The following is a 14602-nucleotide window of genomic DNA, read 5'->3' on the forward strand; positions in this document are numbered from 1 at the left end:
TTGTTGAGAGGAAAGGGGTGTTGAAGGGGTTAAATAGAATAACAGTGGGTGAGTTTGGCTGCAGTGGAATCTCAGCTCATAGAAGCACTAATTGCAGTCAGGCAGGCCTGGGCTGGCACATCGAGCTCTACATCCCCCAGACCTCCTGTCAGGCCTCCTGTCTGCCTCTCAGACCCATCACTATCAAAGCCAGCTACACCAGGCTCCTCCAGAACAAGACCAGGAAATTCAGCTCTGCCTTCAGGTCCTTTTTAGTCTTTGAATACATGTTGCTGATGTAAAAATCCCCCAAATGCATAATTCCAGGAAGTTTGAAAGTATTGTTTAAGCGCCAGAATTATAGTGTTGACTCCCTGCTGGTGTTTCAATGGAAACACTCCCTCATTTTCTCCTGTAATCACTGGTAATCTCACTGAATATGCTAGCTATTACAGATTCAACTCAGCAATTACATCAGGCATTCTAGCATCCTGTTGTGAAACAGACAGCTACAAGATGATTATGCATTACGTCCTCCTGTGCGCTTTTGCTCATCTCCTCCATTTCTTCCTCTGTTGTTCTCCCCAGCTCCCGTCTTCTACTTTGGCAACACAGACTACCGCGTGGATGAGAGCGATGGCTTCGTGGAGGTGCAGGTGTGGCGGACGGGCACTGATCTTTCCAAAGGAGGAACCGTCACAGTGCGCTCCAGAAAGACAGATCCTGTCTCTGCTGAGGGTAGGTGTCTCTGCTTGACGTCCCTTCTCTCTTCTCTGACAGCTTAACCAGTTAGTGCTTAGAGAAATGTAAACCACGGAAAACAATAGACTTAAGTCGTCACCCTGTCACCCCTTGTTTTGTGAGCTCAAGAGCCCAAGGAGATGTTAACGCTGGATTTGTCGGGTGGGTACATGACCTGGGGAATGTAAACATTGCTTTAGGTGAGGGGGGAGTTGGGGCTGATGTTGGGGTTTCTTTGCTGGGCCCTTGCCTTGTTGGTATTGGAGATGCAATGTTATGAGCTTTGGGGATAACGGTGGTTTGAGTGAGGGCAGAGCTTTTGGAATGCATTATACTGATTGTTCCACACGCTGGTAAGAGCTTTGGACTATAAATCTGGATCCTATCTCCTCAAGCCTTCCCCACAGCCTCTATTATCTTCTTCCCCCAGGCAGTCCTCCCTCATTTGTACAGATTCTTAACGTCTTTAGTTCTGCCTGTATTATAACGTTAAATAACTAGCGTCTAATCATATGCAGCATGGTGGAAACGCAAGCCCACACTAACACACATAACTGGGTCATAAGTACATGGGAAAAGCCTGCGGGCAAAGGGTTAGAGCTCTCAATACCCAGACTCTTCAAAGCATGGCAAATGAATAACCTGTTTGCGCTTGGGGAGATATCCAGTTTCCCTCAGCGCCCCTTTAATCACGCAGCAAATTCCAACTGTTCATGGCTATCTACTATGAGTTAGAAAGTGTCATTTCGTCAACACGCAGGGTATATGCTTTCATCTCCTGCACTGCCTGACATTCTCAAATGAATTATGAAGTAACATGAGACCTCGAAATAAGATCGAGCACTGTAGTCCGTTTGTGTTATATCCACTATATCCCATAAGCGCTCGGTTCTTTGAAACACGGTTGACCTGTATTGTATTGGGGAGCAGCTGGTGTGGATTATGTGGGGATCAGCCGGAACCTCGACTTTGCGCCGGGGGTCACCATGCAGACATTTCGTGTGATCATCCTGGACGACCTGGGCCAGCCGGTGCTGGAAGGACCAGAGAAGTTTGAGCTGGTGCTCCGTATGCCCATGAACGGCATCCTGGGGGAACCGAGCAAGGCTACCATCCTCATCAACGACTCGGTCTCCGACTGTGAGTGAAAATCAACAAACAGCATGAGTAAAAGCATTCAAACTACTGGTTACATTCATTGCTTTGTGCTGATGTTGATTTATTGGTTTAATTATGTTGTTCTAGTGCCAAAGGTCCAATTCCGCGATGCTGTGTACATCGGGAATGAGAACTCGGGGCAGATCTCAGCTATCGTATACCGTAGTGGCGATATCAGCTACAAGTCCACAGTGCGCTGCTACAGCAGGCAGGGAACAGCCCAGGTCATGATGGACTTCAACGAGAGGCCCAACACGGATGCTTCCATTATCACCTTCTTACCAGGTGGTGTAGTGAAACCATGTGCATGTTTTTTTGTTTTTTCAGATCATTTGTTATGATGGATTAAAAGGATTTTTTTGCCCTTGCTTAATCCTTCCTTTTCCCCTCCTTTTTGCTCAGGGGAGATTGAAAAGCCTTGTGTTCTGGTGCTGGTTGATGACACAGAACATGAGGAAGAGGAGGAGCTTCGTCTTGTGTTGGGAAGCCCCAAGAGTGAATCTCCATTTGGAGCATCTATTGGGACTCAGAATGAGACACTCATTAAGATAAAAGATGATGCAGACAGTAAGAATGCTCTGTTTTCCTGTTACATCTCGCTAGTCATATTGGTTCCGTTCCATACATACATATTACATACTGTAATATCAAACTGCTTTGGTAGCATGACTTAAATGTATGCCATCCTTTCTCAGAGGCCATTATCAGGTTTGGAGAGACCAAATTCAGTGTGAATGAACCTAAGGAAAATGGCCAAGTGTCTGTGGTGAAGATCTCAGTGCTGCGTGTTGGAGACACCTCCAAGGTTTCTGTTGTCCGGGTTCACACCAAGGATGGATCAGCCACCTCTGGGGAAGACTACCATCCAATATCTGAGGGTCAGTAATGCTACTGGACAGTACATTAACCTCACTCTCATCAACTGCTTCGGTGACTCACAGCAATAATCTATAATGTGCTTGAGAAATGTTTGTGAACTCTCTTCTCTCTTTGTGAACTTTCTTCTCTGCAGAAATTGTGTTCAAAGAAGGTGACACAGAGCACTATGTGGAGGTGGAGATCTTATTCGACGGTGTCAGAGAAATGAGGGAGGCGTTCACTGTGCACCTGAAGCCTGATGAGAACATGGTGGCAGAAACAAAGGTGAATATTAAGCCAAATTAGCATATAATTTACCTGTCAAGCCTTCAACTGCCATCCCATTACGAGGCAGCAGCAATTCGCTCTCAATTAACATCACCTCATTGCCCTTGCTTGTCAATCAACAGATGAGCAAAGCCATAATCTATATCGAGGAGAGCAACAGCATGGCGGATGTCACCTTCCCCTCAGTGCCCCAAGTGGTTTCTCTGCTGCATTACGACGACACTGACAAGACCAGAGACTCGCTCCCTGTGGCTGGATACCCTGTCATCTGTGTCACTGTATGTCCCAGCTGCCAGAGCCATACAGACTAATGTTATACTTTTCACTCATTTCCCCTGCTAATGACTCATTCAGTGAAGCTTTTTTCTTTTATCAGCAATTTCGACACAGGTAAATGATGTTAATGAGATAGTGCTCGGTAATTGTGCACACTTGGCTCAATTATCAAACTACCGTGAGAGCTCATCAGCAGTGTGCGGAAACGACTTTGGCTGCCAGAGTGTTTTGTTGTTTCACTCACAAGCGCAATTTCTGTTCCCTTTCCAGGCCTGCAATCCCAAGTACTCAGACTACGACAAAACAGGCTCCATCTGTGTAAGTGAGAACATCAACAACACGCTGACCCGCTATCGCTGGCTAGTGAGCGCCCCCACCGGCCCCGACGGCGTCACCAGCCCTATGAGGGAGGTGGACTTTGATACCTTCTTCACCTCCTCCAAGCTCATCACTCTGGACTCAGTCTACTTCCAGGCTGGCTCCAGGGTCCAATGTGCTGCCAGGGCAGTGAACTCTAACGGGGATGAGGGTCTGGAGCTCAGTAGCCCCATAGTGTCCATCAGCGTGGAGGAGGGTAAGTGCTTCTCTCTCTCTCTAGCTTCAAACACTACGCTAATGGAAATGACTGAACACGATAAGCAGTTTTTGGCCGAGTTTTACTCTCCCACTACATTCTGTCCTTGCTCTGATGCAAAAACGAAAGATAAAAGAATGTTCTGTGGTATATTTAAGGACAACAAAAACGTTTGATGTGTGTTTATGGCATGATTGCAGGAATGTGCCAGCCTCGAGCTTTAGGCACAGTGGGGGCTGAGCCCTTCTCTGCCAAGCTGCGTTACACTGGAGCAGAAGACCCGGACCACCCCAACCTCATCAAGCTTACTGTCACCATGCCTCACATTGATGGTAAGGACAGCAGATTGCTATGAGAGAAGTGTTTCAACTGTTTTGACTGTCTGTCGCCTGCATGCCATTCATCAGTGAAAATACTGTCATATCAATTGGGGCAGGATGTCAGTTTCAATCCCCTGACCAGCTGAGGAAAATCTTGGTGGGAAAAGTGAATGAGTGTGGTGTTTTCACATGTCACTCATCAACCAAATTCTTTTAATATGAAGCTACTTCAGTCTATTTTTCCTTAATCGCTAATCTGTCATTCCTAGGCTTTCACTGTCCAAGTTCCCCTGTCTGACTGCCATGTGTATATCCTCTCTCAGGTATGTTGCCTGTAGTTTCCACCCGGCCCCTGTCTAACTTTGAGCTCACACTGAGTCCTGATGGTACCCGTGTTGGCAACCATCGTTGCTCCAACCTGTTAGACTACACCGAGGTGAAGACCCGCCACGGCTTCCTCACTGACGCCACCAAAAATCCAGAAGTGATCGGAGAGACGTCACCTTACCAATACAGCACCTCCCTCAGGGGATCCAGCACACTGCGATTCTACAGAAACCTCAACTTGGAGGCGTGCCTGTGGGAGTTCACTAACTACTATGACATGTCTGAGCTGCTCAGTGATTGTGGAGGCACTATTGGGACTGATGGACAGGTAAGTAGCCCCACCTCTGAGCTTCAGCTCACCTCTGACCCCGTTTGTCATCTCTGGAGATGAGGCGCCAGGAGTCAGTGCGTTAAAGCCTTAGAATTTGACCCCCCTGCTGATAGGAATGTAGAATTGGCAGTTACTGGTCAGTTCTCTCCTATAACAAGTAATGACCCTTTTCATTCCAAAATCCTCCACGATTTTCAGTCATAATTAATCATTTACAGGCATATTAAATCCCTGCTTGCCTAGTTGGTTTTCCTTTAAAGATCCCAAAGTAAATACTAGCCTGCAGAGAGGTAATTCATTCTTGTCTGGAGACCCATGTTAACCTCCATAGTAATGACTAACCCCAACACCTTGCTTGCCTTCAACTCCTGGCAGGACTAGTTATTTATCTTGTCAAAATGGCAAGTCAATAACCAGCAGCCTCATAAAAACTGCTCTTCGTCTGTTCCACACCAGCTGTTGTATGTGGAACTGGTAGGAGGAGGTCTTAAAGCCCTCTCTGTCCTCCTGGCACACATACCTCACAGACTCCAGCATTTGCATTCACCTTGGAAACCTACTGTTAGTTGACTTGCGGTTAATTAAGGTAGAGCGTTGATAAAAAAAAAAAAAGGGCCTGAAGAGTACAGGGGGCACATCATGGAAAAAGCCCCCACCCTGCTCCCCACTGAAGACCATTAATTAAACAAAGTCCTACAGCTCTCATGAATATGGTTTGTGCTATGTTTTAGCTCTAAAGGTATATGTGGGTGTATTCTGGGTTGCTAATGTAATTGAAGTTTCTCGTTGTGCATGGCTTTAGGTTTATTTAATAACAAAGGCATCACCCTGGTGATAGCAGCCCTTTCTCAACAACTGGGACTTTGTTGCCTTTAGCCACATGATCTGGATGTGGAAGTAACAAACATGCCTCGACAAGAAAGCAGGTTGCTGGCAGAATAAACTTTAATTTACCTCAGCCATTAGTAATACCTAGAGGTCAGAGCTCGATAATGCATGTACTTTGCAATAAATAATGAGAGAGACAGACTGCACCTCTTTCTTCATTGATTAGTGGCCGCATTGATCAGACACAATCCAATGATGAAAAAGGCAAGTTATGATAGAGACGAATGGTTTTGACCCTCTGTCTACTTCGACACCCTCTAAATCCTGAAAAATAGACACCCTGCAATAATAAACACTCTTTGGTCTTACTATTTTCTTTCCATCAAGGGAGAGAGTAGTATTCATTCAGCTCTTGTACTGTTCTGTATGTAGATTTTGTTGCTATGGTTACTGTTGAACGGAGCCATAGAGGGTATGTAGATGCATAGACTGTGGCATGATAGGTTCAGTTTCAGTATCAAGTGAGGCAAGATGAAGGGGGAAAACAGCCTGTGTCCGTGGGCACCCTGTGACCCGGGTGCTCTCCTAAGTGGGCAAACAGGGTGAGCAGAGCCGGCGAGGTGCAGGCCCGGGGCCAGTGTCCTGTCACAGCGCGGGGCTTAGTGCCCGGCTTAACGGGACCACAGGCATCCATTAAGGCCCAGCAGGCGGTGTCAGAAGGCCACTCTGCAAATCATTTGCCTGAGCTCTCAGCGCCAAAGGCCTAGGCACGTCTCCACATGAACACAGAGCCAGTGCAGGCAGGTTCCTCGCGCAGGTCACAGGAAAGTGCAGATACCTCAGAGAGCTCCCTCACCAGACTGTCATCGCTTGGGTCTCTGTCTCGCTCTAGGTTTTTGGGAGGTGAAGTTTAGAGCAATTCCAACAGCCTTGACAAATGTAGGTCATGCTAGCGTATTTTTGATTAAATATAAAAAAAATGTTGCTTCTATTGTTGACTAAAAACAAGTAATACCTCATGATTTGGACACAAGGGTGTGTAATTTCACTGTGAATTTCAATGAATTTTGTTGGAAAGATAATATACTTCTGGAATGTAGCCAAGTTAAATTTCAGTACTGGTGCTTAAACAGTAGTGGTTAAAGTCCATTAAGCATAGAAAATACAATAATCCTTCCAGCTATACACCATCAAGTGGATTTAAGTGCCTACTTAAAGTTACACTTGCATATAATCCCCAGTAAAGTTTATGTTAAATGCGATCTGTGTTGCCTAATCAATCCAATGAATCTGTGGAATAGATTAAGTGCTGTTCAGACCTGAAACCAGCTGACCTGATATCAGCTGAGTTTTGTCTTTATTTTCCACAGGTACTGTGTGTGTGCACTTTAATCAGGAATTCAGAATGTTTACATAATACTAACTGTGCCAAGTCTAAGGCCAGCTACTCTTAAGTACAAATTTGGTTCGCTCTCTGATAAACAACTGTGCTAACATCAGTGTTGGTTTTCACTACAGGTGTTGAATCTGGTCCAGTCCTATGTGACCCTCCGAGTCCCGCTACATGTGTCCTATGTGTTCCACTCTCCTGTGGGAGCAGGGGGATGGCAGCACTTTGACTTGCAGTCAGAGCTGAGGCTCACATTCGTGTACGACACTGCCATCTTATGGAGGGACGGCATCGGTAGCCCACCAGAGGCAGAGCTACAAGGCAAGGCTTCAGCAGTAGTTTGCATTGTAGAAATTATGTACATATGAAAGAGATTACTGAATGAATGTATCACGCTGATTGACTGAGGCATTGTACATTTATTAAGAAATTAATCAAGACTGTGAAGTTTCAAGTTTGAGATTTTTCTTGACTTGAGCAAAAAGAATAAGGTGAATTCAAGCTCTGTCTGACTGTTTTTCCCAGGAGCCCTTTACCCAACCAGCATGCGTATAAATGGCCATGGACGTCTAGTGGTCAACTTCCGCACTGAGGCTCGATTCAGAGGCCTGTTTGTCTTTTCACATGCAGGTATGTCACGGTATAGGAGTGTATAAGAGTGTTCATCTAATAGTTTGATTTGATTCAATGTATAGCCTAATACTCGTTTGATATTGTCACAACATCTTGTCTAAAAGTTGAAATTAAAACAAGTTGCCTACGATAGAATATGCCTAGTCTAGGAGAGTGGGTGGTCGATTCACTTTTTAGCGTTTTTATTATTTATTGAGACAGTGGGAAAGTAGAGAGGAAAACAGAGACGGGGAGACGTAGGAGAGAAAGCTTTGGTGGCATTGCAGTGGCAGCGTACTTAACTACTTGACTCCCTCTGGGCACAACTGTTCCTGCTCTAATAGAAGACATTAAATAGTCATCAAAGCCTGGTTACTATGGCAGTTACTTCTGATATTGATTTATAAATATTGTTACACGGTCGTAGGCATATCAGTCTATGGCTTTAACTTTTTTGCATTTTTGAGCACATTGGGACCTTTTTCATATCACAGTATGTTGTAACAGCATTATTTCCTCCCTAGTTTTCCATGTAATGAACAAAAATGTTGAATGATTCTGTAATACATTTTTCAAGCACATTAATTATTGATTACCATCATTAGTATTTGTGTCAATTTGTCAGTTGTGTCAGGTTTTAAATTAACTTGCAACTGAACATGCTGATTTTATTGGTCCTTATAATTTAATGACTGTATTTTCCCATCAGCCTCACCCCTCTCCTCCATGATCATGTGTCCGGACCACCCTGGTTTGACCTTTAACCTTAGTCTTGTGAGGAGCGAGCCCACCTACAACCAGCCCATCCAGCAGTGGACCTTTGTCTCTGACTTTGCTGTGAGGAAACAACACATTCTCTTTAGATCTGCTTATATGTTTCTTCTATTTTGCATGCCTAACTCTTACTGGGTATCATTTTACTCTTTCCCTCCCCCAGGTGCGTGACTACTCTGGGACGTACACGGTGAAGCTCGTCCCCTGTACATCCCCTCCCAGCCTGGAGTACACCATCCCCCCCGTCTGCAATCCCCGAGAGCCTGTTACCTTCGACCTCGACATCCGCTTCCAGCAGGTAACATTACTTTTTTTCTAAAATAACATAAACTGATGAAACTTGAATGATCCCTGTGGGGAGATTAGGCTGTTGCAGCAATAAAAGTAATAGGATTTAGCAGGAAAACAAACAAATAGAATATAAAATAAACAATAAAAAAGAGTAAAAGCTAATAAAAAACAATAAAGCGATAAAGTAGAATATAAACAACCGTTCTATAAATGCCTGCTGGTGTCAATTAAAACACATTATGTATTTAGGACTGTATTGGTGAGAAAAAAGGATTACTAACATGCGGATTGTTACATACAGATGTTACGACTTAATACTATTGAACTACTTAAACATGGATTAACAAATTAGGAATATGTACAAGATATATATAAATGCAACGATGTATAAACACAATGTAATAAAATAAAAACACTAATGATGAAAAATATCAGTATGTATACAGTATGAAATAGTGGAACCATAATGAAAATATCATTAAATTATGCAGAATATAACAATGAGAGATATATGAAAACTGAAGAAGTGAGTATGTGAATTTACAGCAATGAACATGGTGTGCCAATGTGCATCGTATTCACATTAACAAGTCTACAGAAGGTCATATACAGCATATATGCATAATGCATGGTGGTGTGTAGACTGGCATCAAAAAGACTATATGATTAACCTTGCTTGCTTTGATGGTTTTATCCTCGCTATCTCTAAATGATGTTTGCATGTGTACGTGTGTGTGTGTGTGTGTGTGTATGTGTGTGTGTTTGTGTCTGTCGGTCTGTCTGCTCTGTACTTCTAGGTGAGCGACCCAGTGGCTGCGGAGTTCAGTCTGAACACACAGATGATCATGCTTTCTAAACGGACTCTCTGGCTCTCAGACGGCTCCATGGGCTTCGGACAGGAGAGTGACACGGCCTTCTCACAGGGTAAGGCAGACAAAACAGGCATTGAGTTGCAGGGTTCCCACAGGCCTTGAAAATCCTTGAAAGTTTGTGGATTTGAGAAAAATATAATAAGGCCTTAAAACTTTTCGGGTACTTGATTTTTCATTAAAATATAGTGCCCAAATCCATCAATAGGTCTCAGCTCTCTGGATTTCTCTTCATCCTAGGATCAACATTCACATCCTGAGGAAAACCCTGTGATGGAGATTTCCGCTGATATAGCAGCAGTTTTAAAATTATTTCACCATGATTTCTTGAAAAATGAAGCCTCTATGATGTCCCATTTTGACCAATACCATGTCTTACCCCAAAACCCACTAATTTTGAACTTGAATTTCACCAAACAAGACCTTGAAAGCCATTGAATGTAGATCATGTACTTGAACCAAGAAAGTGCTTTTAATTGGTTTAAATATTGTCCTACATGTTGTAGATAAAGTAAAATAAATTTTGGGCGAACTGCACCAGTGCACATAATCCAGACTTTCTGAAGTGCTTTGACCTGAACCACGTTTATGTATGTGTGGTGTGTTATGTGTGTACTGCAGTGACTAAAACACACACACATTTCTCCATTCAGGGGATATAATCTATGGTCGGGTGATGGTGGATCCGGTGCAGAACTTGGGCGACTCCTTTATTTGTAACATTGAGAAAATATTCCTGTGTACCGGAGCCGATGGATACGTCCCTAAATACAACCCCAGCAACTTTGAGTTTGGCTGTCTGGCTGACGCTCCGTCCCTGCTCTATAGATTCAAGATCATTGTAAGTATAAATATGTCTCTCATCATGTTGTGTCTGCTTGATATTGCATCCGTTCAAACCTCAATATTCCTCCACACTTCAACCTCATTCCACAGGACAAGGCCCAGCCGGAGACCCAGGCCCGCTCGTTTGGTAATGTAGCTTTCAACGCGTTCCTGGCAGTGGATGACCCTGGGGCTTTGGCTCTGGTGAGACAACCTGGGTCAGATGGTTTCAGGATGGACTCCTCAGCCCTCTTCCAGGTCAGTAAGCCCAGTACAGGACACACACTCAGTACACACCTTAAAGGAAACATCCACCCTCGGATACTCTTACACTGTTATATATCCTCAATCTATGATGTTCAATGTGGTATTTTGTGATTAAGTGTTGTGATTTACTTTTTTAGTGTACCCACTTTCCCTCAGCCTGCCTTGTCTACTTCTTCTTTAGTTAGTGATTTCCTACATTTCCCAGAATGCCTTTCAACAATCCCTAGAGAACGGGTTTGCATTCAGCTGTGTAGAGAGTAAATGGAGAGAGCAATAGCGACAGCAGAGCAAGAGATTTCCAGTCAAGAAAAAGCAAGAGTCGTGACCCTTACTCAAAACGCAACATGTCTTGTGGCTGCATTGCATTCTGGTCTATTGACGCTACTGTCAGTGGAGAAATTAGTATCTCTGCTTCTTCTACGATGGATTTCTCTTCTCTTCTAGACTCTCAACTATTGTTGTGAGTCTAGAAAGAAGCCCTTGCTTTTTGATTTTGAGGGACTGACACCAGAACCTGACGTTTTCCGTTGATATTCCAGATTAAAAAAAAAAATTCTACTACAGTATCAAACACCATTGTCACTGCGCTTGAAATATCTTGATGTGATGTCACATTGTCTATGTTTGGCCAGTTTTCCACGGGAAAAGTAAAAATAAACCACCAACAAAAGAGGCACAGAAATGAAAGTTACATCTCCAATAGCAGATTTTTTTTTGTTTTTCTGCTGTGTCAAAGTGTTTCAGGGTGGAGTTTCCTTTAATAATGTATCTTGCAATGATGTAAGACTCAGCAAGAGCAGCAGGTGCTCTGCATGGTGCTCTACCATAAAAATGACCCACAGATATAATTTGTAAAAACACTAATGGCTAACACTGCTGCTCCTCTCTCCAGGTGTCTGCAGGAAGAGAATGGTACATCCACACCATCTACACCGTCCGGTCCCGGGACAACGCCAACCGCGGCATAGGGAAGAGGAGCGTGGAGTACCACCTGTTGAGCCAGCACACCGCTCTGGCTCCAGGAGGTCAGTCTCGCGCCAGGAGGTCGGCCAACGAGGTTCCGGACCTCGCGGAGGAGATCGGCGTGAACAACAACCGCGGCACCAACATCCTGCACATAGCGCTGGACCGCAGCAGCCAGCGGAGGACCAGCCCGGACAGGGAGATCTTCACCAGGGGGATCGTGCCCCGCGAGCTCAACCAGAGAGACGCCGGTGACGACGGACTGGTGTTGATCATCGGCGTCTTCGTCGGACTGCTCCTCACCGTCCTCATCGTCATCGTGGTGGTGCTGCTGGTCCGGTCCAAGCGGGAGAAGAAGGAGGCACCCAGAGTCTCCAGCAGCACGGAGCCCATGATGACGCAAGGCCTCGGCAACAGTGACAGCTCAGAGGTCTAACACACACACGCACACACTGACTGATCAAGATTTTAGTTACTGTTTTTGTTTTGCAAGTGCCTCATGTTTAGTAAAAATTGAAGAGGGGAGTGTGAAACAACACAAACTACAAGAGCTTTGGTTCTATTCAAAATCTACTTGAAATACAGCATCACTTCCACCGCTGGGGAGACGTCCGGAGTCCGGACGCAGGACAGGGATACTGACTGTGTGAGTATCTGTTATAAAGGCACTTGTCAAGTTGTCAGCACTCATTTATCGCTTTGCATTTCAATGCCAGTTGATCCAAAAAAAATGTGTATTACGTTCCCAAAGGTGCTACAGAAGATGCCTCTTAACTTGTACGGTATTCGGTGTTTTACGGAGTAGGTCAAGAGACGCTGTGTGAAAAGGATATTTTGCATAGTGTGTAGTAGTTGTTGACACCAGAACGTTATTGTTATGTTTATTTCGCTGCGTCAAGACACTGTCTGTAGTTTGCTTACACTGAGAAAACCCCCGCTTGTCTGTTCTTGAGTATAAAGAGATTCAGTACGTGCCTAAGAAATCACTGGATGTTAAGGTTTTAGGATGTATGTTATGACATTTTCACAAATTAACAATGTTTTTTAACATTGTTGAATTGTGCTCATGGTTACATTTTTTTTTTGCATGCAGTTATTTTTGTATTTTATGATTGTGTGAAATTGTATAAAAATGTCTAAATGCTGATTTGAATGGAATCGTGACAAACGTGTGTCTAATCTACTGTATTTCCAACAGTTTTACTATGTATTTTTACAGTATATCCCAGAAGAAACAGTATTTATCAGCAGTAGCTAATTGTTATTGTTCAGTAGTCCCCCCCCCAAACATTTGGTTGTTGAAACATGTTATGATTTTAAGACCCTATAATTGACGCATAGCACTGAATCAAATAAGAGAAGTGAAATTTATAGACCCTGTAGTATTGAGGTGACTTTCAAGACAGCTGGTCTGCAATGTACAGTGTAGTTTAGTAGCGGTTCCATTTCCACTATTTACAGCAGTGATTATTTTTGCTATTTACACAACTGGTACGCTCAGTTTGTAAGTGTTGACTACTGTAGCTTAGTAGAGATAGACGGGACTCCCAATCCCTCTCACAACAGGGCTAAGTGTTGACTGTGCTGTATCATTTTTTTTAAACCTTGTAATACCATTTAATAGGTTTATCAAATTTCAGTTAAAGGGAATTACATTTTTTTTACCCACAATCATCGCCTCAGAGATACTCTCCGTGATTCATTAGTTTTAGAATTATTTATTTATTTTTGATGCATCCTTGCTTAGTGCCGGCAAAAAAATGCGTAATTTCATTTTCTCTCCCTTTTCAATTGTAATTATTTTTGTCTGAAATAGTTTGACTGTTCATTTCGATACTGTATATGTGCCACATTTGCACTGAAACAATGTGCTGATAAGAAGAAACATCATACAAGCTATTTGAGTAACAGTGTTTTTTCAGATCCAGGCGCTGGATTGCCATAAAGTCTGGAGACCTGGACTATCTCTATATGGATTACCTCATACTATATCTTAAGATAGACACTAACTTCACACTCACTACTTTATAAATGTCAGGTTTATTTGCAATTTTGTTTTGAGGAAAAAAGTACTTTCTATGCAACCTATGATATCATACCTTCATGTAATGTTTACCCCATGTATGTTTTTTTAGTGCACAGTTTGCTTAATCTAGATTTTGACACTGTATCAATGTACTGTGGTTCTTTTATTCCACCCTAATGATTTGAGTGCATTTAAAGCCTTTTTTTATGCACTTGTATGTATGTATATACATATGTATTACTTATAAATATACCATTTGGATGTTTTGGGAATGGTTATTGTTCAAAAATGCATATGTGCTGTAAGTATTTGTAACATAGACCAGAAGCACAAGGTGGTCTGCAAATAAATAATTTTTTCCAGAAAATATTTTGAGATTCATGGTTATTTTGTTTCTCTCCCAGTGAACCATATTTGCATTTTATCACTTTAGGAGTAGGATTGTCAAATAAAGGAAAGGTTCAACATGTTTGCTGTGTTTTGCCTGTTGGTCACCAAGTGATTTTTCTGAAATAGTTTGACTAGTGACTCTCAAAATCACCATCACTTTCAAAATCACTTGAAAACCTTTCCATGTACTTCCACAGCTATTGTAATCATAAGGAGAAATAAAAGAATTGTTTGAAAGTTTGCAAATTTGAGAGCAATGGTTACAAACCCCACTGACCCTAATGTCTTTCATACTGACTTTTAACATAAATATACAAAAATGTGAATGTACCTATTGAACAAAATGACCATCAGTGGGATCCTTCATGTCCTCGATCAGATGAAGGGATTTTAGAGAAGTGAAAATGCAAGCGGCCACAAAGATTTGCACAATTACTGTACAAACTACTGAGGGATTTCATGGAGAATTGCTCACTATTTAACTGGGTTGTAGACCCACTAGGTCAACTGACCCT

General features: G+C 43.1%; 1 protein-coding gene across 1 annotated transcript in view; it reads left to right on the top strand.

Moving 5' to 3' along the window:
- frem2b (FRAS1 related extracellular matrix 2b) overlaps positions 1-14055 on the top strand; it is a 59559-nt gene extending 45504 nt beyond the window's left edge. Inside the window, exons 7-24 of the mRNA XM_071523608.1 lie at positions 568-717; positions 1651-1860; positions 1966-2163; positions 2281-2445; positions 2574-2756; positions 2891-3021; positions 3147-3302; positions 3571-3874; positions 4075-4206; positions 4518-4849; positions 7199-7391; positions 7596-7700; positions 8392-8519; positions 8620-8754; positions 9545-9671; positions 10270-10457; positions 10553-10699; positions 11601-14055. Of these exons, the coding sequence (XP_071379709.1) occupies positions 568-717; positions 1651-1860; positions 1966-2163; positions 2281-2445; positions 2574-2756; positions 2891-3021; positions 3147-3302; positions 3571-3874; positions 4075-4206; positions 4518-4849; positions 7199-7391; positions 7596-7700; positions 8392-8519; positions 8620-8754; positions 9545-9671; positions 10270-10457; positions 10553-10699; positions 11601-12107 (3491 nt within the window). The 3' untranslated portion in view covers positions 12108-14055. The remainder of the gene's footprint in view (positions 1-567; positions 718-1650; positions 1861-1965; positions 2164-2280; positions 2446-2573; positions 2757-2890; positions 3022-3146; positions 3303-3570; positions 3875-4074; positions 4207-4517; positions 4850-7198; positions 7392-7595; positions 7701-8391; positions 8520-8619; positions 8755-9544; positions 9672-10269; positions 10458-10552; positions 10700-11600) is intronic.
- Positions 14056-14602: the final 547 nt, after the last annotated feature.

Source organism: Centroberyx affinis, unplaced genomic scaffold, assembly GCF_046629955.1.
Source record: "Centroberyx affinis isolate AG114_WGS23_722 - 3 ecotype Tasmania unplaced genomic scaffold, CSIRO-AGI_Caff_v1 ptg001095l_1, whole genome shotgun sequence".
Lineage (NCBI taxonomy): Eukaryota > Metazoa > Chordata > Actinopteri > Beryciformes > Berycidae > Centroberyx > Centroberyx affinis.